Source organism: Amaranthus tricolor, chromosome 9 (genome assembly GCF_026212465.1).
Source record: "Amaranthus tricolor cultivar Red isolate AtriRed21 chromosome 9, ASM2621246v1, whole genome shotgun sequence".
In the NCBI taxonomy this organism is placed as follows: Eukaryota; Viridiplantae; Streptophyta; class Magnoliopsida; order Caryophyllales; family Amaranthaceae; genus Amaranthus; species Amaranthus tricolor.
The window spans coordinates 3,044,028-3,070,029 of NC_080055.1; the positions used below are offsets into that span (position 1 = coordinate 3,044,028).

General features: G+C 35.9%; 1 protein-coding gene across 7 annotated transcripts in view; it reads right to left on the reverse strand.

Moving 5' to 3' along the window:
- The window catches only part of LOC130823840 (uncharacterized), a 73,290-nt gene that overhangs the window by 5,281 nt on the left and 42,007 nt on the right, over positions 1-26,002 (reverse strand). For 5 of the 7 annotated variants that reach the window (XM_057688642.1, XM_057688639.1, XM_057688640.1 and 2 more), the window contains 25 exons: positions 21,771-22,046; positions 20,884-21,555; positions 20,287-20,499; positions 18,553-18,656; positions 16,785-17,080; positions 16,585-16,669; positions 15,250-15,954; positions 14,846-15,164; positions 14,568-14,726; positions 14,318-14,481; positions 13,902-14,082; positions 13,562-13,831; positions 13,242-13,448; positions 11,828-11,882; positions 11,126-11,256; positions 10,079-11,047; positions 9,896-9,972; positions 6,574-6,970; positions 6,384-6,470; positions 4,933-5,088; positions 4,667-4,851; positions 2,427-2,966; positions 915-1,092; positions 661-803; positions 205-331 (listed from right to left, as the gene is read on the reverse strand). In XM_057688642.1, coding sequence (XP_057544625.1) covers positions 205-331; positions 661-803; positions 915-1,092; positions 2,427-2,966; positions 4,667-4,851; positions 4,933-5,088; positions 6,384-6,470; positions 6,574-6,970; positions 9,896-9,972; positions 10,079-11,047; positions 11,126-11,256; positions 11,828-11,882; positions 13,242-13,448; positions 13,562-13,831; positions 13,902-14,082; positions 14,318-14,481; positions 14,568-14,726; positions 14,846-15,164; positions 15,250-15,954; positions 16,585-16,669; positions 16,785-17,080; positions 18,553-18,656; positions 20,287-20,499; positions 20,884-21,555; positions 21,771-22,046 — 6,696 coding nt within the window. The remainder of the gene's footprint in view (positions 1-204; positions 332-660; positions 804-914; positions 1,093-2,426; positions 2,967-4,666; positions 4,852-4,932; positions 5,089-6,383; positions 6,471-6,573; positions 6,971-9,895; positions 9,973-10,078; positions 11,048-11,125; positions 11,257-11,827; positions 11,883-13,241; positions 13,449-13,561; positions 13,832-13,901; positions 14,083-14,317; positions 14,482-14,567; positions 14,727-14,845; positions 15,165-15,249; positions 15,955-16,584; positions 16,670-16,784; positions 17,081-18,552; positions 18,657-20,286; positions 20,500-20,883; positions 21,556-21,770; positions 22,047-26,002) is intronic. The other 2 variants (XM_057688641.1, XM_057688643.1) reach the window with 2 other exon arrangements.

The following is a 26,002-nucleotide window of genomic DNA, read 5'->3' on the forward strand; positions in this document are numbered from 1 at the left end:
TAGAGGAAAAAATATATGAAGGTGCAACCTGAGAACTGAATTGAGCACAAAAAAGCAGAGCATCTTTATAAGAAATGATATAGATAAAATGACACACGACACTTTATCCCCACAAGATCCAGAAGAAAATAGTGGGAACATAATGCCTTAGCTTAAGAGAACAATAATTGGAACCAATGAACAATAAAAGAAGACATTTCTTACTGGCATATTTTCCATATTCCCCAACGCTGTCATCAACGATGCCCAGAAACCAAGCACACCTTTAGGTCGCTGAGTTGGAGACATAACCATTGACACTTTCAGCCGTACTTCTGAGATGTCCAGAACTCTACAGTTTCAAAAGTTCCTCGGAGTTAGTAGCCACAAATTTATATCTAAATGAAAGCACATATATGGTAACAACATTTCAATATCACAAAGCCATTATCTAGCTCCCACCTAAGCTGAGTTAGCGTCAGATGTACGCAACCTCACCCTTGTTAAAACAAAGAGGTTGTTTCCGTCCTTAATATTCTGCAACTTTAGATAAATAAGTATGCAAAATTTAACAAATCATTATATTACCGTCTATTATAATCTGAAATTAAAATCTATGAATCTTTGGCTCAAACGAGAATTGACACAATTTACAAAATACCATATTGATATAGTTCATACCCAATTTGTATAATTGGATCAATGGAAACTGCATTTGTTTCTGCGGCATAGAACCTATTGAGGTTAATCTGTTGAATCATCTCATGAAGCCGCCATATGATTGGCTCATGAACATTTATTAAAAAAGTTGAGTTGTCAGGTCCCTGGTTTGAAGAGGAAGATGCTTTTAATACATGGAAAGTTTGATAATAAGAAAACAATTTCAATGTAGGCTAATGAATATGATTTTTAAAGAACAAAAAACAAAATCATACATGGAATCCTATATATGGATAGACACACAGATCTAGTGACCCATTTGATTGCGAAGTCACCGAGAATTTCAAGAAATAATCAATCTCCTCTTTGACTCTCTGTGGTCTAAATAGAACTGGCATGGGAGTCAATGGAAGCTGATTATCTACTTGAAGTCCACGCATTTTCAGTTTGAATCTGCAGAGACAAAAAGCTATCAAGCTCAAACAATGTTCTCAAATAATTTAATGCAGAGTCAAGCAGTTTTGTTTGCAATAGACACGATATCTATGAATGTCATCAGGAGGCAGGTTTAAATAAAACTGCAACATAAAATAATTCACATAGATCTGGTAAGACTAATATATATTAATTAAAAAAAACAGATTTTTAGAACTTCTGCATTTTTAGTAAACGAACTCAATCGCGGGCAACAAAGGTTCAAAGGGAGAAAAGCAGAAAATGTTTCAAGCCCACAAGTCATCACGCAGTCATATAAAGAATTAAAGATACCTCAAATAACTAACCAGATCAGAAAACACAATATGAGCGCTGCTGTCTCAGCTTACTGAACAAAGAAGCCTTTGTTGTGCATGTGTAAATTGACACAGAACAAGAATGAAGCAAAGCAGATAGAAACTTATAAAGTTAGGTACAGCAGAATACTCATTTTTTTTTTGTTTTTGGAATATTGCAATATATATATAGAAGTAAATAATTGGGACAACCGCTCCAATATAACATATTGGAAAGGGGATCGATGCTGTTTGATAGTGTGTATCACATTTGACAATATGAAGAGCGTATATGCAAGATAATTACAACAATAAATGATTAGGAACACCACATACACACTACGATTTCATCAGAGCATGTTCTCCAACACTTCTCTATAACTATTTACGCCTTTAATTTCATTAAGTAAAACTTATCAAAATCTGATATTAAATATGGATAGTTACAAACTAACAAGATCTCGCTTGACCAGTTTTTTTAATTATAAATTGGTGAGAGGAACTTACTACAAAATTAGTTGATGAATAGTGTGCAAACTAATTTTCCATTTATTATAAAAGAGAGATGGTATTAGTATAAGAAGTTTAAAAGCATTAGAAGGAGTAGCATTTTATTCAAGAACGCAAGAAACATATACTAATATTGTTTTGGCATAATAGATAGAAGTTTAATGATGCCTATTTATGTTCATATAACAAATCACAAAATAACAACATATTGTTGCACTGATATAAAAAAATGCCTAACATTTTGAATCAAATGCAATGTTTTGGATGGATGGAAGGGAGTAGACTCAAAACTCAAAATTTGCAGAATACCCATTCAAGTTATATTTCTTTCATCGAGGATAGAGAAATATGTAGATCACTTAATTTGAGCAGTTCATCTGGAAAAATAGAATAAACCCCTCTAACAGAATCAAAGAAGAAAAGACTTTTAGTTAATGTCATACTTGTAAATGGATGAAATAGATTAATTAGTAGCAAGTGTGAGCAAGCCAGTTAAGTATAACATACCTGCTAGTTCCAGAGCCCAATCCTGTAGAATGTGATAGCAGAAGATTCTGTACCGACAAATAAAGTATTTCTTCGGGTGTATGGTCTATAACAGACAAGCCAAGCTCCGAAAGATCAACAATGAAATGAAATTCGGTGCTCGAGGTTGATGGAGTACATTCATAATCAGGCTCAGTACTAGGAAGAGGTGACACAAATGATGGAACTTTTTTTTGCACACCTGGTAGAGGTTCATCTTGGGGCATCCAATCACTAATTTTAACTATATTCATTTTCTCCTCCTTAACAATGGTCACACGTACAGCTCTACCTGGTCCACCTCCAACACTCATGGGCTGGTGATCAAATACCTCATCAATGTTGTATTTTACTGCTCTTTGGGGATCGGATCCATCTGCGAATAGCTCCAACAAACACTTCCTTCCAACATCTTCCCACAAATAAGAAGCAGCTGCATTTGGTGGAAGGTACCTCCACGAATCACTCGCTCCGTCGACTTGGCGGAAGTGAATGGGAAGAAACATAGAACGATTCTCAATCCTAGCAAATAAACAAATGAAGTCAGTCATTGCAAAAACAAAACAGAAAACAGGCACATATTGAAATAGTTAGAGCAATGCACAGGCAGGAATATCACAAATTTTCAAAGTTAAGGAACTGCACGAGTGAACTCATGGATCCAATTGTCATCTATTAATCCATCCTCCTCTTTCATCCCCTCATCTTCATTTGAATTAAACTTGAAATTTTGGTGATGTCATATATTAACTAAAAAATGCAATCCAATTAAAAGAAAGGATCAAAAAGGAAATTCTCCATGCTTTCATCCAGAATTACATCAAGAAATTAGCAAGTTCTCTTTTATGAGGGAAGATCAAGGATCAAACAAAAATATCATAAACTTCAAGAGAACATTAAAGTAGCATTCAAAATATACTAATAGGCCAACACACACTGAAACAAATGTTCATGAAAGGAAACAAAAGAAAACATCTTTTTTAAATGGAAACCCACCAACCTTCCAGCCAAAATTACATAAAATATTGGCAATTGTTGAAGTTATTGGTGTTTTGAGTGCACCATTCAAGTCTATGCATTCATGTGTGCATAGATATGTGGATCCTATGTAGGGTTAAAGATGGGTGATTAAGTAGGTCTTAATGTGTGTGTTGAATATGGTGTTTAAGTGTGGTGATTAATTCTTGAAGTAATGAAGGAATTAAAGTGTGACTTAAACATGGAAATTAAGTTGGCCTGATGAATGAACTTTAATGTGGAGTTTTGAAGACCAAAGATCAGATTCTGTACTATGTGCTAAAACAAGGCAAAATAGGCATGACACTTGACTTGAACGAGGCAATAGATCAGTAACAGTTTGAAGGTCTGAGATCAGAGTGCTCGAACAAGTGGTGCCAGTGCTCGAACGAGCACTCAGTTGGCTGCAGGCAATAGCTTCATCAAGAAGCTGCTCGAGCGAGCACATCTTTGGCTCGAATGAGCAGCAGGTTCAGAGGCGGCATTGGATGCTGTTTTGAACGTTTGATTATTCTGCTGGTGTTAATGCTCTATTGTACTTACGGCTCATCAAATGTAATGCATTAATGTATTTAGTCCTATAAAAAAGAGGCTCATTTGCCATTGTAAAAACATCAAACACAAACCCCTAAGCCTATACATATAGCCTTTGCATTCTCTTACTTAATCGTAATACTTCATATGTAAGAGTTTTTATACTCCATTGAAATAGTATAAACAAAGAAATTACACACCACAGAGGACAAGCCATCATTGGGTGAACCTCCTTAAATCCTTGTGTCATTTGCATTATTTTATTTCCTTTAAACATTGTCAGTTCCTTGAATTTGTTATTAGTTCATAAGGGTACTTCATACATTCAATCTTGGTGATATTAGAGTTTGAAGAATTGTTCTTAGACTCTAATCTAGCTCTCATTTCAGCAATTTTGCTTATACCGTTATACAAGTGAAGATCAAGGATCAAACAAAAATATCAAAGCTTTAAGAGAACATTACCATTGCATTCCAAAATAGTAGTACTACTAAACTAGGCACTCACAGCAAGTGCTGAAACAAATTTCCAAGAGGTCACAACAAATGCTGAAACAAATTTCCAAGAGGTCACAACAAATGCTGAAACAAATGTTTCCAAAAGGGAACATATGAAATCATTTTTAAAATAAGTTCATGATTCAGGAATGTAAGTACAGAAGTAAATCAAACCTGTACGGACTTGACAGAGAATTTGGACGAAAAATAACTTCATAACGTGAATTTCCAGTACCACTTCTCACAGCCACCCTAATAATCATCCCACTGCCACCAGAATCACTTTCCAGCACAGTGCACATCATTCCTTCATTGTCAACACTAAATGGAGTGCTCCATTTATATCCATCCACCCGCAGCTGAAGCAAGCGGTAAATGTCAATAATAATGAGGGAGGGGATAGGTGATCTTTACCATATAAGGAAAAATGTGCTTAATACCTTCAACATTCCAGCCTTTGATGAAGAGTGCCACCGGATGGCTTTTGGAGGATCTGTGGGGAAAATGTGCTCCATAAATGTAGCACTGCACTGCTGAATATACACACTCAAACCAACTCGATTTATGAAAATTGTGCGTGGCTGAAAACGAATGACCTGAAGGTTTGAATAGAAATATCATTATTCGCAACAACGTTTCTCAATTAAGACAAAAAGGTATTAATTCAAATTGCATATCAACAAACAGCAAGAAAGAACAGCATCAAGGAATCAGGAATATACAACATGATCTGTCAAATCATGTAAAATCCATCACTACCACCTGTCTTCCCATCTATCTTCAGCTTCTGCTAAGCACCTGTTAGACTCCAATAGTATAATTCTTCAACTTGTTCAGCATGCATTTGAAATAGCATTGACTACTAATATAACATGGTCAAAACATAAGCACATAAAGGCTGTTGTCTACAAATCAGAAATATTGAAAATGATGCTTCAATAACTGGCTCTACTGTAGTTGATGCAAAGTCAGAGATCCATTAGTTTCTTTTAAATCGACAGTCTAAAAGGACAACCTCTTTGCAATTGTAGGTATAGGGCCAGAATATCCTCTCAGTAGTTGTAACTTTACGGTTAAAAGAAGCATACATCTGAGTCCTGCTATAATCTCCTTTAAGTGAGAGCTCTCATAACAGAATATGACTGCGAACCTGTTGGGAAAATCCGACAAAAGGGAGAGAAAAAGGAAGATACTTTACACCCCCTCCATTTTTCTTGCTAATAATCGACGCCTTCAAGTAATAAACACATCTCTCCACCACAAAACCTCACTCACCCCTCCAAAAACATTTACAACCCACTACCATTGGTTGGCCGAAACCAGAAAGTTTAAGGTGCGAGCAAGTACTCATTAAGCTAGTTATTTTTTAATCATTTGAGAATTATGAGTAAGGGTAGTAGTTGAGGGCTTTCCTTTTACCTTTTACCCTTGAGAGGGATTCAATCATCAATGACTTATAGCAACTTGAACTTGAAGATAGCGCAGTACAAACCAAGGACTCGATGTTTCCAAATTTATAGCAACTTGAACATGAAGATGACTTTAAACAAACCTGATTTACCAACCTATGTCAACAGTTACAAGTATGAAAATGTCTCTACATAAACTTGATTTACCACCTTATGTCAACAGTTACAAGTATTAAAATGACCAATGAGCATCTACTAGAGACACAACCAACATGGACAGAAACCTTCAGCACGGCTAAGCATACAGCACAGATCTCCAAGCTCACAAATGAAAAGTCATGTATGTTATCTAACAAAAAAGTTAGATACATCAAATCGATTACAATGAAAATATATCGACTATATGAAACTGACACGACACCTAGTTGAAGATGGAAAAAGCAAAAGCACAACAGATGAATGGTCATGAAGCCTATACATACCTTTGTCCTATCTGAAGTCATGTTGAGCTGTGCTGAAAGCTTATAGTAAGATCCATCTGAGCTGAAGGCCTTAACATCAACCCTACCCTGCATAACGGTTAATATTCTTAGTGACGTAACCAAATGCTTTTCTTAACAATGAGAATGGATCAACTCATTTAAAGCGCACAAAAGTACTTGACTTTACTACCTTTTTTTCAAGCTCAACAAGTGAAATGCCAGGATTGAAAATTTGTGAATCAGATGTAGCTACAGCAATCCCGACTTTAGGTGACAAGTATGTATCATTACGTGAAGTGAAGAGATGAACACCGCCACGCCCAACGTAATCTTGTGGTGAAAGCATGCTGGGTGTGGGACTAGTATCCTCAATCACATCCAAGACTTGTACATTTTTCCTTGGCACAGGACTTTTTGCAGATTTAAGAACGCTACTCTCACTGCTATCAAGAGGCTCGATCTCTACAACCCGATATGCCAGAGATAGAGAAGAATCATTCACAATCCAGTAAGGGACAAACAATCTGATGATCTTGGGTGCAGCAATGGAGCCTCCCAAGTCGCGTTCAATGCTCACTCGTAGCCTCCTGTAGATCCAAAAGATTACACAAAATGATAAGGTCCTTTCATTTACATCAATCAGAGAAAACTGAGGATCCAAAAGAAAAGAAGATCCAAAAGGAGAAAACTGAGGATACACAACCAAAAAGATAGAAAAATGGAAGAGAAGCATTGTTGTTGCTCCACAAAGCTCCATCAATATACACACTTCGTAAGGATCAACTCCATTAAGACTATTCAAAATATTGACAATGCATTACAAGATTAAAAAAACAAGTTGTTACAAAGCGCCAAAAGAAAAGATGAAAAAAGAACACATATACTCCCTTCACCCCTCTCAATTTGCCTCATTTTCTATTTTGAGAAGTTTTATGCTATGAACTGGATACTCGAATTAAAAAGTAAATTTGAGAATGAAATATTAAAAAGACAAAAGCAAAATGATATTATAATATTGATGAACAAAGAAAGATTACAGCCCTTGAAATGGTAAAAGAAGATAAATCAAGCACTTCGAGAAGTTTGAGATCTCCTAAAATGAGTATAAACTCACCCACAATTTTCATGATTGTAATGACTCTCTAATTCCTCTTATTTATAGTAAAACTACCACTTAAAACTAACTTATTCTCCAAGTTACTCCTAATACAAAAATTACTATTTTACCCCTTCGTAAGCCCAAATATCGAGTCATTGCAATACCGGCCGTCTGAAGTTCCACCTAGCCCTCAAGGTGGATAAAAGTTAGATTGGCCTTCCATCGTAAACAAGAAAAATGAGTAGGATAATTGGTGGTAGAAAGTTTTCTTGAAATGTGTTAGTTTAGGTAAGTGTTGGAAGAATGCAACTCTTTGAATATGGGATTTTATAGTATAATTAGTGGATGGAATTAAAAAATATAAAAAATTGGCCCAAAGGCCAAGATAGTGTGATTCATTGGAATAACAAGGGTTTAGGATGGACAAAAAATAAGAATGGACCAAATCAATCCGTGGCCCAACACTACCAGTGCCTAAATCAGCTTCTGACCCCACATTACAAGTGTTCATTTCTTGATAAAGCAGACCACTATTTAAATTTGCATTTCAATATTACCCTTTGAAGCTTCTAGATGCCTCAAAATAACTCTACTACCATCTTCCCCTTCTCTCTCCTTTAAACCCAAAAACCCTAGAAGGTTTATTTCCATCTTTGACGTTCTACTCACACCATCGCCGGCAACTCATCTTTCCTTTTTGGTCTTCAACCTAACGCCGGCCAGCCACCAACAGAACTTTCCGGTGACCATTTTCGCACCCCATCCGCCGTCAAATTCCTTCTCCTTTCTCTTCAATTTTTCTTTTCCCATGAACACACATTCTCCCTTACCCTTGATCATCGGAGTTTTACTCCGTTTAACAGCCTCTGCCATCGCCATCACCACCTTCATGGCATATCCATTTCCGCCGACTGTCTTTGAGGTGCCTCCGTTACCACCATCTTCTCCAGCAACAATCTCAAATTTCTCCTCTGATTTTTCTACTTTTCCTCTTTTTTTTTTCTCGAAAATTCAGGCAACGTTCTCTTTCTCCTGCGCCGTCGTGAGCACCCAAAAAGCCTCCTCGCCGCCCTTCTACTGTTAAACCTCCAAGCCTTTCTCCACGCGCTTCCCCACGTGCCAGTAACCTTGATGTCCCTTTCTTTGCATCTGTTTCGAACCATCGGTCTCTTTTTCATTATTTTTTTCCTTTTTGTGTTCTTTGTCGTTCCACTTTTTCTCGTTTTGTTCTTAATTTTCTCACCAAATCCGGTGAGTTGAGCCTCACATTTTCCACCCAGATGTAGTTTTTTAAATGGTATTTGAGCCTCTGTTAGTTGAGCTTCATCTTTTTCTTGGTCTCCAACCTTATCTCTCGGCTCTTGAACATTTACATCCTCTTCATCCTCTACATTTTCTGCTTCAACTGTCATTTTATGGTAAACAATTAACATTAATTCATCCTTCATCCCATGATTGAAGATGATCATTGAACACTCCTTGTGGCTACAATCATGACCCGAAAGTTCTGTTTCCTCTAATTGTTCATCACAAAACTCACAGATGCCTTTTCCCCATTTTTCATAAATCTCCCTTGTAGAAGTTGGTTTGAATAGGTGAACAACATTTTCTTGAACAGCCTTCTTGCACATCTCTAATAATGAAGTTCTAGTCCCAAAACCCCCAAAGAACGTATCAAGATCAGTTACCATCGTATTTTCTGGACTTGTGACATCTCCAGCGAGATTCCGGTCACCAGAATCGTACCGCTCTGATACCATGTTTGCTATAAACTGGATACTTGAATTAAACAATAAATTTGAGAATGAAATATTAAAAGGAGAAAAGCAAAATGATATTATAATATTGATGAACCAAGAAAGATTACAGTCCTAGAAATAGTAAAAGAAGATAAATCAAGAGAGATCTCCTAAAATGAGTATAAATTCACCCACAATTTTCTTTACAATTTTCATGATTTTAATGACTCTAATTCCTCTTATTTATAGTAAAGCTACCACTCATAACTAACTTATTCTCCAAGTTACTCCTAATATAGCAATTACTATTTTACCACTTCGTAAGCCCAAATATCATTGCATTTTACTCATTTTGCCTTATTTTTTATTTGGAAATACCCCCTAATACCTTCTTTTATTATCATTAACACATTTCAACTCTTTTAATACAATCAACACAATTCAATCCCTCTCTCTTTAGTTAATAATAAAACTAGAAAAGTAGAGATGTCATTGAGGCACGCTCCTTGGGACATAGTAGTAGTTGAGGTCCTTGAGGATACACACACAAAAAAGGAATAAACACATTATTGTTGCTTCATAAGCTCCACTTGGTAAGGATCAACTATGTTAAGTTTATTTAAATATTAACAGCACATACAGAATGATTTTTAAAAAGGATGTCAAAAGAAAACCTTTTAGAGTGTTGATGAACCATCCAAAATGAGGATACAAGTTCATTAGAGGAGAGATCAAAGATGACAACAAAGTCCTGTTACAAAAACAGTAGAATGTCATGAAAAGACCCAAGGGGTAAAAGAATTTGCTAATATCCACTGGTATCAAGTTTAAAAAATACCAATTACCAAATCACATACCTTCTCCATAATCCAACCACCTTGAACAAACATGGAAAGATAAATGGGTTCCCTGGGATCCGCAGCATGTACATGTGCACTTTTCCTGGACAAAAGTTTACCCTGCTGTAGCCCTATGTTTTTCCCATCTTTCGTCTTCTGCCAGATTGTGAATTCAGTAGGACAAGGAAGACGATTCTCTAACTTAAGTGGAGAGTTTATTGAAATTTTCCAATCATACACAGGTGCATTCAACTCTGTATGATAAACCGATGCATCTGTACCAATACTAAACCAAAACTGTTGATTATGCATGCTGGTCGTGCAACATAAAAGATCGTCTTTCTTCTCAAGTTCATTCAGCTTGAATGTTGCAAAACTCATAGTGTTTCCGGGTTTAATGGTACTTTGCCTAGAAAACAGACCCTGTTCTGAAGGATATTGCTCCCTTCCACCTATAAAGGGCAAGCCTAGAGTAGCAGTATGGCCCCAAGAGTACGATGAACCAGACATGTCAAAGTGAGGACGAACGCGCAGGCAATCCTCGGAATCCCTGGATATGCATTTCCAAGGTAAAATATAATTTGATCCAGGGTCTAAAGTCACCATATTCTCCATTCCATGACGAGTATTACCTGTTCTTGTATCAATCATGGATAAAGGAGACATAGACAATTCTAATTTTACATTGGTCTCATTTACAATAGTGCCGAGACCTCTAAAAATGGCATGCTTTTTCCCATTTTTTGTAATGACTTCCATAGCAATAAGATTGTCTCCCAAACATTTCGGAGAAACTGAAAGTGGAAGGAAAGACCGGGAGCTCTCCCATGGACCATCAGGCTGAAGCGCTATCCAGAAACCCACATCAGAGTTACCAACATTTTCATTAACTGTATCCTGCAGATCCACAACTAGTTTTCGCTCGAAATAAGAAGTTGAAACCAGCAGAGAACCAATGGTAATATTTTGGTTGTTTTCTTCTTGATCCTGATGGATAATTTAGACGTTAGAAAATATGTATAATTAAATAAACAGATAAAAAAAGTCAAAATAAGTTGTACTGACCCTTCTTCTCAATGGATGTGAAGCTACATTTTTAAAAGCCCGTGACTGATGCAACATCCTTGATGATGCTATTTTTGTAAGAGCAATCATTCCATGTCCAACAGGAAAGGATGATGATCCAACCACTTCACCTGTGTAATGGGGCACAGATTGATCAATTATTACACCAATAAGAGCTATCTAACAATCATTCTCAACACAGCAGTGAATGCCTCCAGCAGCCCTATAAGAGGAATGGCATTGACAGGAGAGCAAGAGAGACTAGGACATGTAGCAACATATCTAAAACTCTCATGGTCCAACAGTACTCAGTACTCATGGTAAGCATATGAATAGCAATGAAACTACAATACATGTCTTAAGCTACTTCTGTCTGATCAGATAATTTGCATGGACAACTACATCACAACAGGTATAATGTATCTCCAATTAGCATAAGGCAAAGAGTCGGCTAAAGTATAAATAAAACTATCCACTCTATTCATCAATTCATTCCCCCTACCACAACAACTAATGTAGCACCTACCAATACAATCTTCTTTTTATACACAATGAGTTCTAAGGGCTAGAGAACTAGATAACCTGAAACAAAGTATGGTGAAAGCTTGAGAAAAAGTACAGAATCACCAGTAAAACTGACAATTTCAACAGATGAGTAGAAAACAAGACAACTAAGAAGCTGAAGGTACTAAACAAACACACCTTTTCCAGATTTGGCAGCAAGGTTTGTAACCTCCACTTCCAGTTTAGCAGTACCCTGTCCAAATGCAAGTTAAACTAAGAAAACACAAACTAAACAATTTTAAAGTATATCTATCAATTGCAAGGAAGCAGCTTAAAATTTCAGTAACAAGACAACAGACCATTGAGGTATAGTTTATTACATGAATAAGAGATGATTAAATTTGGGAATTAAGATTACCCAAAAAATTTATGGAAAGAACAGTACCAAATCCAGAATCACTATAACCAAAAACCTCCACAAACTGGAGGAGACAGCTTCCATGTCAATCATATGCCTGAGACATGGGAAGCTAATAGGAAGAAACAACTAACCCAGAAAAATAATTTAAAAACTCACAGTTAACCTTGTCATTCCTCTCCAACCACGGTGGCAATACAATGATCAAAGAAAACTGGCAAAGTAAATTAAAATTAAACAGCCTATTCAATCAAGATTTCATCTCATTTTATTTGATATCCTAGATCTACAATATATTGCTAGTGACTATATTTTGGGCATTGTCGACAGAGCAGCGGCCAATCTGTCCCTCAGTCTCTCACTTTATTCAGATATTTTATCAACTAAAAAATTGAAGATCTTTGGTTTCGACCTCATAAGTTATAAAGGAATAGAGTAAAATGGCTCATTAAATCATGTACTTCTTATTATAGTCAAGCTGCAGATGGTATTTTGGATTTAACGGTCAATGGAATAAAGTTCATTGCTTTCTCAAGGTTAAGGTTGCCTACATCCAAAATCCCCTACTCTACCTAGATGAGAGACACTTTGTAGGCATTGGGATTAGGGTAGTGTAATGTATATCAAATAGCAACACGTGCAAGAGATATGTATATGTAATGGCAACACGTCCAAGAGATACAAAGAAATCAGATAAGTATCTAATTGTTTTGAAGAGCATCAGATATAAATTCTATGTATTTCCTTGTTCGTCTTTGTCTTCATGTTTTGTGAAACACAGAAAGGTTTGACAATTTGAAACATCAATCAGCCCATTTTGAAAAAATGCAACCGTTTTGCGCTTTATAGGAATATCTATAAATCACGAACGGCATCACTCAAGGACGTTTTAAACTACTTATTGGCGACAGATGCAGGACTAAGGAGTTATTGCCTCTACAGGAAAGTTGAAACTAGGGTTGTTTGACGTATATGTGCTGACATGCCAATTGCATATTTCGAATTGTAATAATGTGGAGTTGTAAACTAATATAGAAGAAACTCATTTTTCATATTCTGCCAAAACTCATACTAGGAAAAGCATGAGTACAATGCAGACAAGAACTCTACAGCAAGAAGCATCACTAGCAAGCAATAAAAAGTGATGATAACAAACATCATATAGACTCGCAATGACAAGTAGCATGAAAATACCTTTTGCGGAATTTCAAAAATAAATAGTTCATCCCATTTGGCAGTGCCCACATCAGCTCCCTGAGCTTTCACTATCAATGGTCTAACACATTTTGTTCGTGCACTTTGAGGGAAAAACTTCTGTTGATCAGTTGGTGGGTTGTCAACCACAAGCCGCAGAGCACAGAAGAAATTGTGGCTATTGCCATCATCAACAATGGGTATATCCTGCAATAAGTCAGGACGAAGCCAGGATAACTCCTCATAAATGGCCCAACAATGAAGTCGGTGGTTAATGGTTATTGTATTTTAACAGTTCAAAATTAGAAAGACTATTATACCTTTGCTTCTACTAGTCTGACAGCAACATAGTAACGTGCATCCCCATTTTTTTCTGTGACATTTAATCGATCTGAAAACCTAGGTGGGGGAAGCCACACAGCAGTAGAACTAAGATTGTGTAATATTTCAACCATATTGGAGTTTTGCTCAAGTTTCTTGATATAAATGTCACAACCAAGCTTATTTTCTACGACAATGGTCTGGAAATCATCTTGATCCAATGCAGAAAGAGTTGAATCATTTTTGCCTCTCTGATGAAGAACAGCCTCCTACAAGAAGATAAGCTAGATCATTTCTATCAACAGCCAAAATACACAAAAGATATAGCATTTATCTTACCTCATTGAGTTTCACAGCTTTTTGCTCGATTTCTCTCTGCCTACGCCAAGAAACAACAGCCTCGGCAAAAGTATCAAGATTTGCAGCACTGACATTAAGATTTAAGATAGTAGTTGCTGCGATGCGCAATGTTTTTCCAAGTCCTGGTGTTTGACGAGTACTGGTATCAGAAGTATCAAACCTCCAAGGCCAAGGAAGAAAAGTCAGCTCCAGATTTAAGTTGAGATAATAACTAGAAATCAAAGGAACATCAAGGTAAATCAATAAAACAATGTCAGAGCCTTAATCCCAAAGATTGGGATGGCTATTAATCAAGAAAAAACAGTATAAAAGATAAATTACATAACAGCTGACCACAGTGGTTCAGATATATTGCAATAGGAACTAAGCAATAGCTTCAAGTAGTATAATATTACTTGAAAATTCCATCAAATGGCTCCACAAGGGGTTCCCAAGCTTCTAACTGTGTATTGAATGCTGATGCAGCCATTGAACATATAAGAACTAAACTCATTACTTCGAATCGGCCATGGGATACAAGCTTAATATTGGTGAGTGTCACGTCAAACAATGGTGTCATCTGAAATGCAATAGTGAATCAATTTTAAGTTCTAGATAAATGCAAGAAAAAAAGTCATTGTTACAATGAACAAAATTCTAGCTTACCATTCCACCCAAGCTGTCTAGAATAGTAACGGATAAACACCCCAGCTTCATCTCAGATGTCACATTTTCCCGTGTTTTTGGCTTAACGGAATCTCCAATAGAGAGTGCCAAACGACTCGACGGCTTTTTCAGATCAGAACGTGCAAGAAATGTAGAAGCCTACACAATAAACCAGTATTAAAATATAATCTATAGTGTAAGGTAACTTCAAGCATCGATATAGATAAGAATATGCCATACAAAGAACTCGGATGACGAAAAGTAAAACAGTTTTCAACCTGATTATCAACTTTCCATATGCTCCAGCACTGCGACGCTTTTAAAGTCGGAGATCTAGAAACAGGGACCTCAATTATACTGGCTGAGCTAACAAGGTCTATTCTAGGACAACAAAATGATTCAGCTCTTGGTGGCTCTTCTGCTCTAGTGACAATGCATCCCATAGCTGCATAGCCTGGGGGAGCAATTGGGTACCAGAAAAAGGCTTCATCCAAACCTTTCCCATATATATGAGCAACCTTTGTGAATTTCAAAGGCTTTGCAGAGATTGCTGGATTATCAGCCAAGAAGATTATGCCAAGAGTAGGAGGCTCTAACCTGAAAGAATGAGTATTCAAGTATGATATTGATATGAATGAAAAAATTGATAGCATTAGAGAGACTGATGAATCAAGAGACAGACCCATCTGTTATGCAATCACCCAAAATGGCATAACCAGGACGAGGTATAGGCCTCCAAATTGACACTGCCCGTCGAAATTCTCCACCTTTGTCCCACCAGATCCTTTCAAAATTTGGGACAGACATAAAACATCTATGTGATACTCGATGTCTCAGGACATCCCACCCACTAGAGCTCCAATTTTCCTTGCTTCCCTGAGAGGCTTCAGGTTCATCATCATGGGAGAGCTTTGAGACAGGTTTTGAGGATGAAGGCCGATGCTGGTATGCCCTCCATTTGAGACAAGGAATTAGGTCGCTGCAGATGTCTTTAGGAGGGCAGTCAACAGAAGGATGGGAATAAAAAGAACCAAGAATGTTATCTAAACGCCAAATGCTAAAACCAGATGGAAAATGAAGATTGGATGCAATATTAAACAAATTTTCTGAAAATGCTGTAGATGTTACAAGATCAGCTCGAATGCAGTAAACAACGTGATTTGGTGGTGGTTGGTTTCCTAGATTAGCTACACAACCAACGGCTATGTATCCTGGAGGTGCAACTGGAAACCATATAGAACATTCATTTTTGGCATTGACAGCACCTTCAATGCAATCGATTTCTAAAATTTCAGAAAGTAATCCAATCAATTTGAAACCCAATGGTTTCCTTACACGTCCATAAGTATTGCACACTGCCATCATTGCCTGTGAAGGAGGAATAGACCTGAAAATGTGATTCCATTAACTAAGATTAGGAATACACGACAGTCTAAAATACTTAAGACACCTGCTTTCAATGCCATTCCTATCAATTGAATGGTGAAGAACTCTCATTGCATGTAACCACAACATAATTTCAGGAAGAGTGTTCTATTATATTATAAATCTGTAAGCGCTTAGGAAACAATATTACTAGTACAAATCAATGGAGAACAAGAACATCAAGAGCACAAGCCAAATTTTAAGAATGAAAGGCAAACAGGATCAAGGGATGAAAAAAGGAATACGAACTACAATGCATACAGTAGAAGGTAAAAGCAGACAGAAATTTGATAAGAATTTTTTCACAGGTAACAATAGAATCACTCAGAATCCAGATAGTAAGATTAAATTAAAAGCGGGAAATAAGTATTTGTTCAGCTTCATTATGGGATGGTTTCAGGGGCTTTTCTCATCAAAGTTACAAATATTCTCTTCACTTTGTATATCTAATCATCTAGAAGACTTTTGGTCCACCGAAAACATTCTCTATAATTTTAAAACCGGACTTAAAAGAAGTCTTCGAAAGATACAAAACAGATCAATATTGAAGTGTAAACTAATAGCATTTCATCTAGAATGATTCAATCATTACCTTGATGTGACACAATCACCTAGAATGACATAATTTGAAGGAGCGCGAGGTCTCCAAAACGTGAGGTTGCACTGTGGTCCATTTTCTGTAAATCCCAGGGCTAAGTAAGCAAAACATGTAACCCAACTCACTTAATAGGAGATATTTAACAAAAAATTGCAGGTCGTGATGACATAAATCCTAGGTGTCAGTCCATATACCTTTAGGTGATACCCAAAGACGTTCGAAATTAGTACAGGGTGCCAGAGGATTAGTGTCTCCAAACTGCAGTGCATCAGTTACCTGATTTTGGAGGTTAAGTAAGAGAGATATGACACTGAGTGAAAGTTGTAAGTTTATATCGGTGGATGAGAGAGACATATTCGTTTTGTCTTTCACAGAGGTATAGCCTCCTGAAACATCCACTGGACTAAGAACGACAAGTCCTGATCCAGCCTCAAGAGTTAAATCTTTTAGAAGTGCACGAATCCATGTACCATCTTCCTGTGATGCATACCTGCACAAAGAGAATTGTAAATACAGAAAAAAACATCCCAAACCTAATTAACTATCATATGAGAGATGGAATTATTTTAAGTAATACGATAATTAATCTTCAAAATATAAAATGTAAAAAAATAAAAGAAAAACAAAAAACAAAAGGCCATCGACTCTGTTTTTATGACTTATTCAAAGATCATGATCCAAAAACGGATCCAACAAAAGACTCAAAAATCGCTTGTTACAATCTCCTTTTTTTTCCTTTGGTGTTGTGTAAACGGCATTGTATTCATCAGTTACATGAGCAGAGACAATCATGAGGTACTCGAGATCGACTTTGTCAAAGCTCGACTCGAATAGCCAAAGCTGGAGCTCATCAAATTAATGAGCCGATTTGAGTTGGTCACTACTCAATAATAAAACTCACTAAAAGCTCGAATATTTTTGGTATTTTCAAATTCTATACATACAATTCAAAAAGTAATCAATATTTATATTTTATAATGTTGGGATTCAGGATTTGGTATTGTAGTTGAATTAATAACTTCAATTCCAATCACAGACTATATTGCTATATCTTAATTAATTGGATTATGTCAAAGTTTTGTCCAATAAGCGATAGCGAGTATACCCTCTACAATAGAATTTGTTTATGCATACACGAAGAAAGCAATTGTTGAAACAAGTTAGTGAAATATAGAAAATGTTAGGACACTTATTTCATCAGAAGATATTATCACTTCAAGCCAACCGGCAGTACAATAAAAACTGCTATCCTGTTATTTACTTTCTGCAATTAACCATTTTTAGAATTTGAAAGCTGTTTCCAATAAAGAAAAATAAGTAAAAGGAAAGCCTATACCGGATAGAAATACTAACTCACAAAAGAAAAAGGGGAAGTCCATACAGAAATGTAAATAACACAAAAGTTAAGTCAATATGAGTGTTATCGTGACTTCAGCCCATCTAACAGAGGCCAAAAGAGAAGAAAAAAAGTACAAGCAGACAGTCAAAAATAGAGTTAGAAGAAAAGAAACACAACTATCTAAAATTGTCGATTAACAAAAGTTTCCAGAGCACTAATTATGATCCGAAATCAGACCAGCTGATTTGCCTCAACGTGAGCTCATGTCAAGCCTCGACCACCTCAAAGTTAGGTATAGCAATCTTGAGCCTCAAGCCGAGGCTAACATTTTCAGTTCCACGAGCTTCAACTCGTGTCACACCAAGCTTGGATATTTTCCAGCTAGTACAGATGCTCGGTCTCAGCTTGGGTCATTAATCATAATTACCTTAATAGCACAGTTTTTGTAATCCCTGGTTGATTTTTTGACCCTTCAAACATTGGATTCCGAGTTATCAGAAGAAATAACCATGATTACTGGAATCATCATCATCATCATCATCATCATCATCATCATACCTAGTGTATCCCGCTCATAGGAAAACCATGATTACTGGAATATAAATGCAAAAAGAAATACTCACATAAAACTTAGATCAAATTTCGCTCTGACAAGTTTTTCACTATACGGAGAATCATCAAGAGATGATTTAGTCCCATCGTAGAAAGTCAGTTCAGGAGAAACAACCTGCGCACAGTAGCAAAAATATAGCCAACTCAGTACCAGACATTAAAAGTCCTTAAAAAAATGTCTTCAACTATGAGAAGACTGATTAGCTGATTGTAGGTTGAAAGAAATCCATACAACTTTTTATAATATGTAAGTAGAGGAAAAGACAAAGTAAACTCCATATAGGCATATTTGCAGGCAACCAGGGACCTAATGAAGCATTAGTAGTTATAAGAAACAAAACGTTTCTCATTTAAATGACTCTTACAAACACAATATAAAAGATGTTTATTGAAAATTTTAATTCCCAAAATCGAGGCTAGAGAAAAACGTATGAAACCTTCGACGTGCTCCTAAAGCGGCTAATCCATTTCTACTTCTCTTTCCTTAAGGAGAAAAATATAATAACCTTTCAAAAAGAACACTCAAAGATACAATGTTCAAGGAAAACCAATCAATTGGAAGTTTAAAATATACGGTAGAAGAGAAAGGCCAATAGTTCAAAAAGTAGGCAACCATTGTATCGTATCGACAGAGTTCTATCGGTTTTCAAATCTAACAAACCGATACTACTCACATTGAAAAGGTAAAACTCGCATTTATTGCCGGTTTAACGAATATATTGTTATTGTTTCCGATTAGATATTGAAGTACATTGAACAAAAAATTCATTTACATATAGTACACATCACTTTATATCATCTTTAAACACTACAGAAATAAAAAGGGTTCATACTTTATAACAGATCACAACTTTACATATGGCAATTGTATTTATGATGACATACACACTCATGACATGCACACTTCTCTCAGCACTTTGTCATACTACCTTTATAGATCAATGAATATGGAGTGCAATACTTTCTTCCTCACCTTATACTCCATTAATTGCCTAATAAAGTAGATGGCTTATCCGGGTATGGATCCAAATACGCATTTTAAACCTTAATGACCATATTTAATGCCTCAAATAGCTTTTATTGGATTCTGCAATCTTCAAGCAAAAGCTTGAAGCCAAACTACTTCACAAAGAAATATATCCATAAAAAACATAGACACTCAAGCTAAATACAATTTCACCACTAATTTGTGAAAACTATCCACTAAATCTGATAGAAAATTCACGTAGTTAGTCAAGGAATAAAGTAAATTTTGATTCACTTTTTAACCCTTACAAGTAATGTTTCAACATCAAACCATCAAGTAAAATTGAGGTTGTTTGCCTTACATATCAATTGCTTTATAACAATTTTGAGTTTACTGCTACTTAACATGTGATTTAATGGAGTAACAACCATTATAAGTTATTATTCTAACATATTACCCATTATTATCTTTATTTTGATATGTATTACATTGTAACAGGTCAACACTGCGAGGTGTCGTGTCCGTGGAATGGGAACGACATGCACAATTGTTTTCTATGCATCAAACTAAGAAACATGGATAATCATTTACTACCATTATCTAAGATCCCAATAAAAAGTAAACAAATAAAAAACAAGCAAAGAAATAAAAATTTTCACATAAATTTTGACACAAGAAATAGCCTAACAAAGTAGAACAGAAGAACAGAAAGAAGCAGGAAGCAACCTATCATGTAAAAGCAACAAAAGGCACATAATTAGCAAGATAACCCTCTTACCTGAGCCTCAAATGTAAAGCTTTGGATAGACTTAGATTCATCATCTCGACAAGAAGAGTCTGTTATATGAAATGATTCATCCATGATATCTTGAATGTTACTTTCATCTGACATATTACAGTCGAGGAATTTTATGTCCACACCATCCTCTGGAGATGCTGAATAGCTGCTGTCATTGCTCAAATATGTATACTTCCTCAAGAGGGACCCATTCTAATTAGTCATAATCCAAAAAAACAAAGTCAGATTGTAGACATAAACAAGCAGGCCAATGAGTATGTCACTCATTATCTCTCAAAAGGGGACGGACACAGTCAAACCCGCGCAGCCACGCCCACGCCCACACCCACACAAACAAGTGTGCACAAGCAAGGAAAAGACATGCGACTCATAATTTGTGAAACCCACAACATGCAAAAGACTGGCTATTAAATGCTATGCTGCCATTTATTTGAGACTAGCCCGTGCTTCCCATCAAGCTCTTAAATTGGGAACATGAAAAATCAAAAAATAAAAGGAATGCAGAGAGCATAAATCATAAAGCATGTTCTATCTTTACTGAGAATGCATTTCCAAATAATCAGGTTCGCCATTTACCTCAATTTTCACATTCACAAACCGCAATCGCTTTCCACGACCAATAATAACTATAGGCTGAAAACTTGAAACCTGACTTTCCATCAGATCAGTGTCTTCTTTCAAACATATAGTCCTCCCACAGCCATCATATAAATAGTCATCAATGCCTGGAGAATCGGCTATCAATTGCTGAGTAGGGGATAGTTGAATAACCTCCTCTTGCTGCCTATAAACAGCAGAATGAAGTACTATGCTGTGATTCTTACGGATAGGATCATTTTTTGGATCCATCAATTCCTCCCTTCCAGTAATAATTCCTAAAGATGAAACAAAAAAAATTGCAACATCAATAAGGAAATCTGGCACGACCAGAACTTTTGGTTGCTGTACACGCACTACCGATGATTGAGATGTTGCTCTCCATCTATAGTCTAACAGAAACATTGTTGATGTCGGCATATCAATGTCTGAAGAAACTCTTGATCTTGTTCTCATAAAATCACCACTGAAGGAAGAGGGTGCACTTCCAAAAACAGAAGTCTGTCTACAGACATCAGATGATCCAAGCATTAGGCGCATTTCAGGTTTGGCATCAGGTCGGACATCTAGAATAGAGAATTTGGGAATAGTGACATAGAGGTCCGCTTCAGACAAAGAAGTCATTCTGTATGACACCCAAAGACCTTCCAACTGCAAACAAACAGGAATCCTAAGAAAAAAAGTATACGGAAATTTAAATGGTATTAACAAAATAAGAACACAGAAAAATCATGATGTATCACACCCAATGATCTGCTAACTGCAAACAGAAATCATAGTAGGAAAAGCATACGGAAACTGCAATGCTGTTAACAAAATAAGAACACAGAAAAACTGATGAAAACTGATGAACGTTGGATACTAACACTGATATGCGCCAAGGTTGACTCCTCATGGATCCCATTGCACAATTCTAGTAGAGCATAATTAATTTCAACAGAAAAAATGGATACTGTACGTGATAGAATTTTTTGACTATTTGCATTGACCCTATCAACCAGCATTTTCATTGTATCCTGTGAATCAGATTTGGTAGCACGGAAACTCGGAGGAAGTCTTGGCTCCTCGTTTAGATTGGTATAAGCACAGTTTAAAATGACATTATAATCTTTGTCTGACATGACCCCATGCAATGAATCCACCTGTAATCAACAGATTGGTGAATTATTTTAAAAAAGAACATTACAATGATTATAAAACAAAGAATAGTGCAAGGTAAAAAAAGAAGCAATCTAGGACCACGTGCTCCCTTTTTGATCTACCTTATTTACTGCGATGAAGGTCAACTCTCCAGGGTCCCATTGATGAACTCAAACCTTGTTCTACATTTTTCTTCTTATTATTTTCAGTAGTTTAATTTTTTTTTCTTTGTTTGAACTTTCATTTTTATTTTTTAAGTATCTTATTTTCAGCAATTTTTATTAATTAGGAAAAAAAAATGTAAAATTGAATTTTTTTAAATGTCCATAATTTGGATAGAAAAGCGGTGCATGAAAGGATGAAGAAAGGCCCGATGGTAGAAGCTTCATCAAAGCATCCAAGTCCAAACAATAACCGAAGGAGGCGTGAGAGGAAGCCCAATTCCTCCCTTTTACACGTCAGAATAAGATAACAAACAAAGCCCTTGCAAGCTCAGTGCAATGTTGAGTCTCCTATTCACTGGAGGAGATACAGGAGCTTGGGAATTTTCAACCTGTATGACACAAGGAAGGACTTCTAGAAGCTTCTAGAAGTTACCAGAAACATCAGTAGGCCTCCAAGCATGGATCACACACCCATTAAGGCCCATCAGCGCCTTTAATCAGTTTTAAATGGTTTAAAGCCTGCTTTAATGATTTAGAGTTTTTTGTTTTCAATATTTACTTCCAGGATTTGGGAAACTAGAAATCATCCATGCTAATTACAACCTCAATTCTAATTTGTGCTCCTGGAAATTTATTAATAATTTATGTGATGCATCTTCATCAAAAATAAATTTTAAGATTGTTGTACTATATGTTTGGCCTAACGCCACAATTTATCGCTCCATTAAAAATATCCTTAATGCCATCCACCAAATTTGAAATTTCCATCATAAAATTCCATATTTCCTTCCATTAGCAACCATTTGTCCATTTCTGTTATCATCCAACAAAAATAAATCTTTCATTTCATGGTATTCTTTCGCAAAATATCCCACCCAAAATACCATAAATATTTTCCTTTCAATCATCAATTTCCAACGCCTAGATCAGCACTAAAATCGCCATTATCTGTTTTTTTCCAACTGTACACTTTGATCCTACTTCAAGGATTTCAATTTCTATCCTTTCTACGTAGCCACAAAGGATTTCAACTAATATCTGAATTTATTTCCCCCATACGCCTAAGCTCCTCTTTCTCATTCCTTAATTAAGTTTCTAAAATCAAGGACTTAATTTTCTATCGTTTTTTAAATATCCCTAGTTTCTACCATTTTCTTTTCTATATCATAATTGAAATTCTAGAAATAACAAATCTGAACTTTTGATTATATTTCCACTCGCCAAACCCCTTAGCCCATCCCCATCCATTAAACTCATTAAAACTCAAAATGCTTCCGTCTTTACACACATGCACAAAATTGTCTCACTTGAACCTCTCGTCCTAGATCTTAGAATGTCAAACATGTAGAACCCAGTTTGTCACACCCAATCCTTCATCACAAAAAAAAAGAAATTTTTAATTCTATCCATTTACTTTATGATTCCCACAAAACCTCCCTAGGGTTCACAATGGCTTTGGGCATGTTTTACTACCTCAAATACTCAGTCAACCTGAAAAATGAAAAGCAATGCATTATGTGTCATCAAATCGGTGCAGTTGCTACTAATACACATAACTTCTAGACTCTAGTATATTTTCATGTTTCTTTTTTGTTTATCGTCATTAAAACCTTACCATATTTAGATGGCATCATAGTGCAACAACGGTTGCGATCGCGAATGGTAATGTTGTGACGGGAGTTATTCGGTTATCGTAACGCCTAAATATTGGTCTAAAGCATGAGATACCCCTTGATACGACCAAAACACGGTTTTTTTTACACCTTACCAACGTGGGGGTTATTGGTTTGTTCTTTTAAAACCTTTACAGCGTGGCCAATGCAAAGCGATGTGGTGTTGTTTTGTACGATTAGCATTTATTCCCAAGCGACCCCTGATTGTTTCCACGCTAAACACTAATTAGCCAACTTACTAAATAATGTAACCCTTGATTACGCTTTTTATAAAACAAAATTTTTATTATATAATGAAAAGAAGTTACAAGAGTAGGGATAAGATATTCCCTTTACATACGAAATTTACATTAACATTCTCCATTAATTCCTATAAAGACTCCAAATGCAGAATCAAAAAACAAACCATTGGCCTTACCCAAGGGTGTGCCTACACTCAATCAAAAAACACGATCCTTGACTAAATATGGTAACCTTGATGACATTTACCAAAAAATGTAAACCATGGAAACACAACCCTTAATTACATTTACAGCCCGTATAGTTATTGGTATTAAATAGTAAGAATGGTAAGGAAAATTTTTGAAGAAATTCAGCAAAGAAGATGATTTAACAAGATTTATCAACAAGCTTATTAAACTCTAATTATTTTTTTTCTTCGCAAAAATTACTCCTACGCAAAAGCACTTGCAAAAATAGGTGGTAATGGAACATTGTGAAGAAAACACGTTTAAAAATAAGTTCTTCATTGCCATGGAAATGACAAAGCACATTTTATGAATGTTAACACAGATTCATTCCCAAATCCCATTAGCACCATTTTTAATTATGACCTATGAGCAAATGCGGTCTTAGTAAAATACAGCTCAACCCTTACCTTTCTACGAAATAACTTTTTCTCCTCTTTTCTCTCTCCTCCCTTTCACCTCCATTTTTCTTCTACTACATATCAATGTTGGTTGCCAACAATTTCTTTAATTGTACCTTATTAAACCAAGAATTTCACTGCTTTTCATTGGCTAAAAAAGAGTGAGAAACAAGTACAAACTAGTAAAGGAGAAAGACAAACTAATCACATTGCTTTCATTCTTTTCTCCCTTTTTTAGTTTGTAAATTGTAACTCTATATATTGGGAAAAACTTAAAAGTGGAGCTCTCTCTCTCTTTAATCACTTAGTTGTCTTTAGGTCAAATAAGGAGACAAGGTTTCTTTACTTTGTCTAAACGTTAAGTCTCCACTATTTTTAAATCTATTAGAAAAACTCAAATGACCATCAGTTCAAACTTCTATCCCAAGATATTGAGATAGTAAACATGATTCTGCATATGCAGCAGCTCGTGGATATACGTCAATGTGTATTGCTAACTTAAAAAGGATTCATTTTATAATAGTAATTCAAGTTTTCAACATACCAATCTATATTATCGTAAAGATTATAATGGCTAGTATGTAACAATACACCTTATAATGGTCGTTACTCCATGAATTCAAATTACAAGATACCAACTGGCTTTTGTGGAGTGTTAAGCTCAAACTTCGTTGGGCTGTTATGAACCCGCCCAAACCCAAACCAATACGACCCAAATTGGACCAATACCATATTGATCCGATCCAAAATTGATATCAAAGATTTAGAGACAAATTAGTGACAACCAACATAAGACATCGTCACATCTAATGTCATGAGCCAAATTCAAATCATTTTCCAAAATGACCCAATAGTAAATTGACCCACATGGCATCATTGTAACAAATGCAACATTCGTGTATATTGCCATACTAGCCAGAACAAACAAATATCATAATGATACAAATGGTAAATGTGAACAATTAGTTATAAATAAGATCATACTCACTCCCAAAGTGTCCCATTTGATTGGGCACATTTGCCAATGCACTATTTCTATCATTAATCTCTAATTGTGCATAAAAAAATCATGAAAATTAATATTAACAATCTTTGTATTGAGACGAATCAAATAAGATCTTGCATGACTATGTTACAGTTTATAAATTAAGAATAAATACAGCTTAAAAGTGATAAATAGTGTCAAATGAAACAATTGTGTTGAATAGGAGGGAGTATGAAATTCAACTTCGAAAACCAAAAAATCATTACTA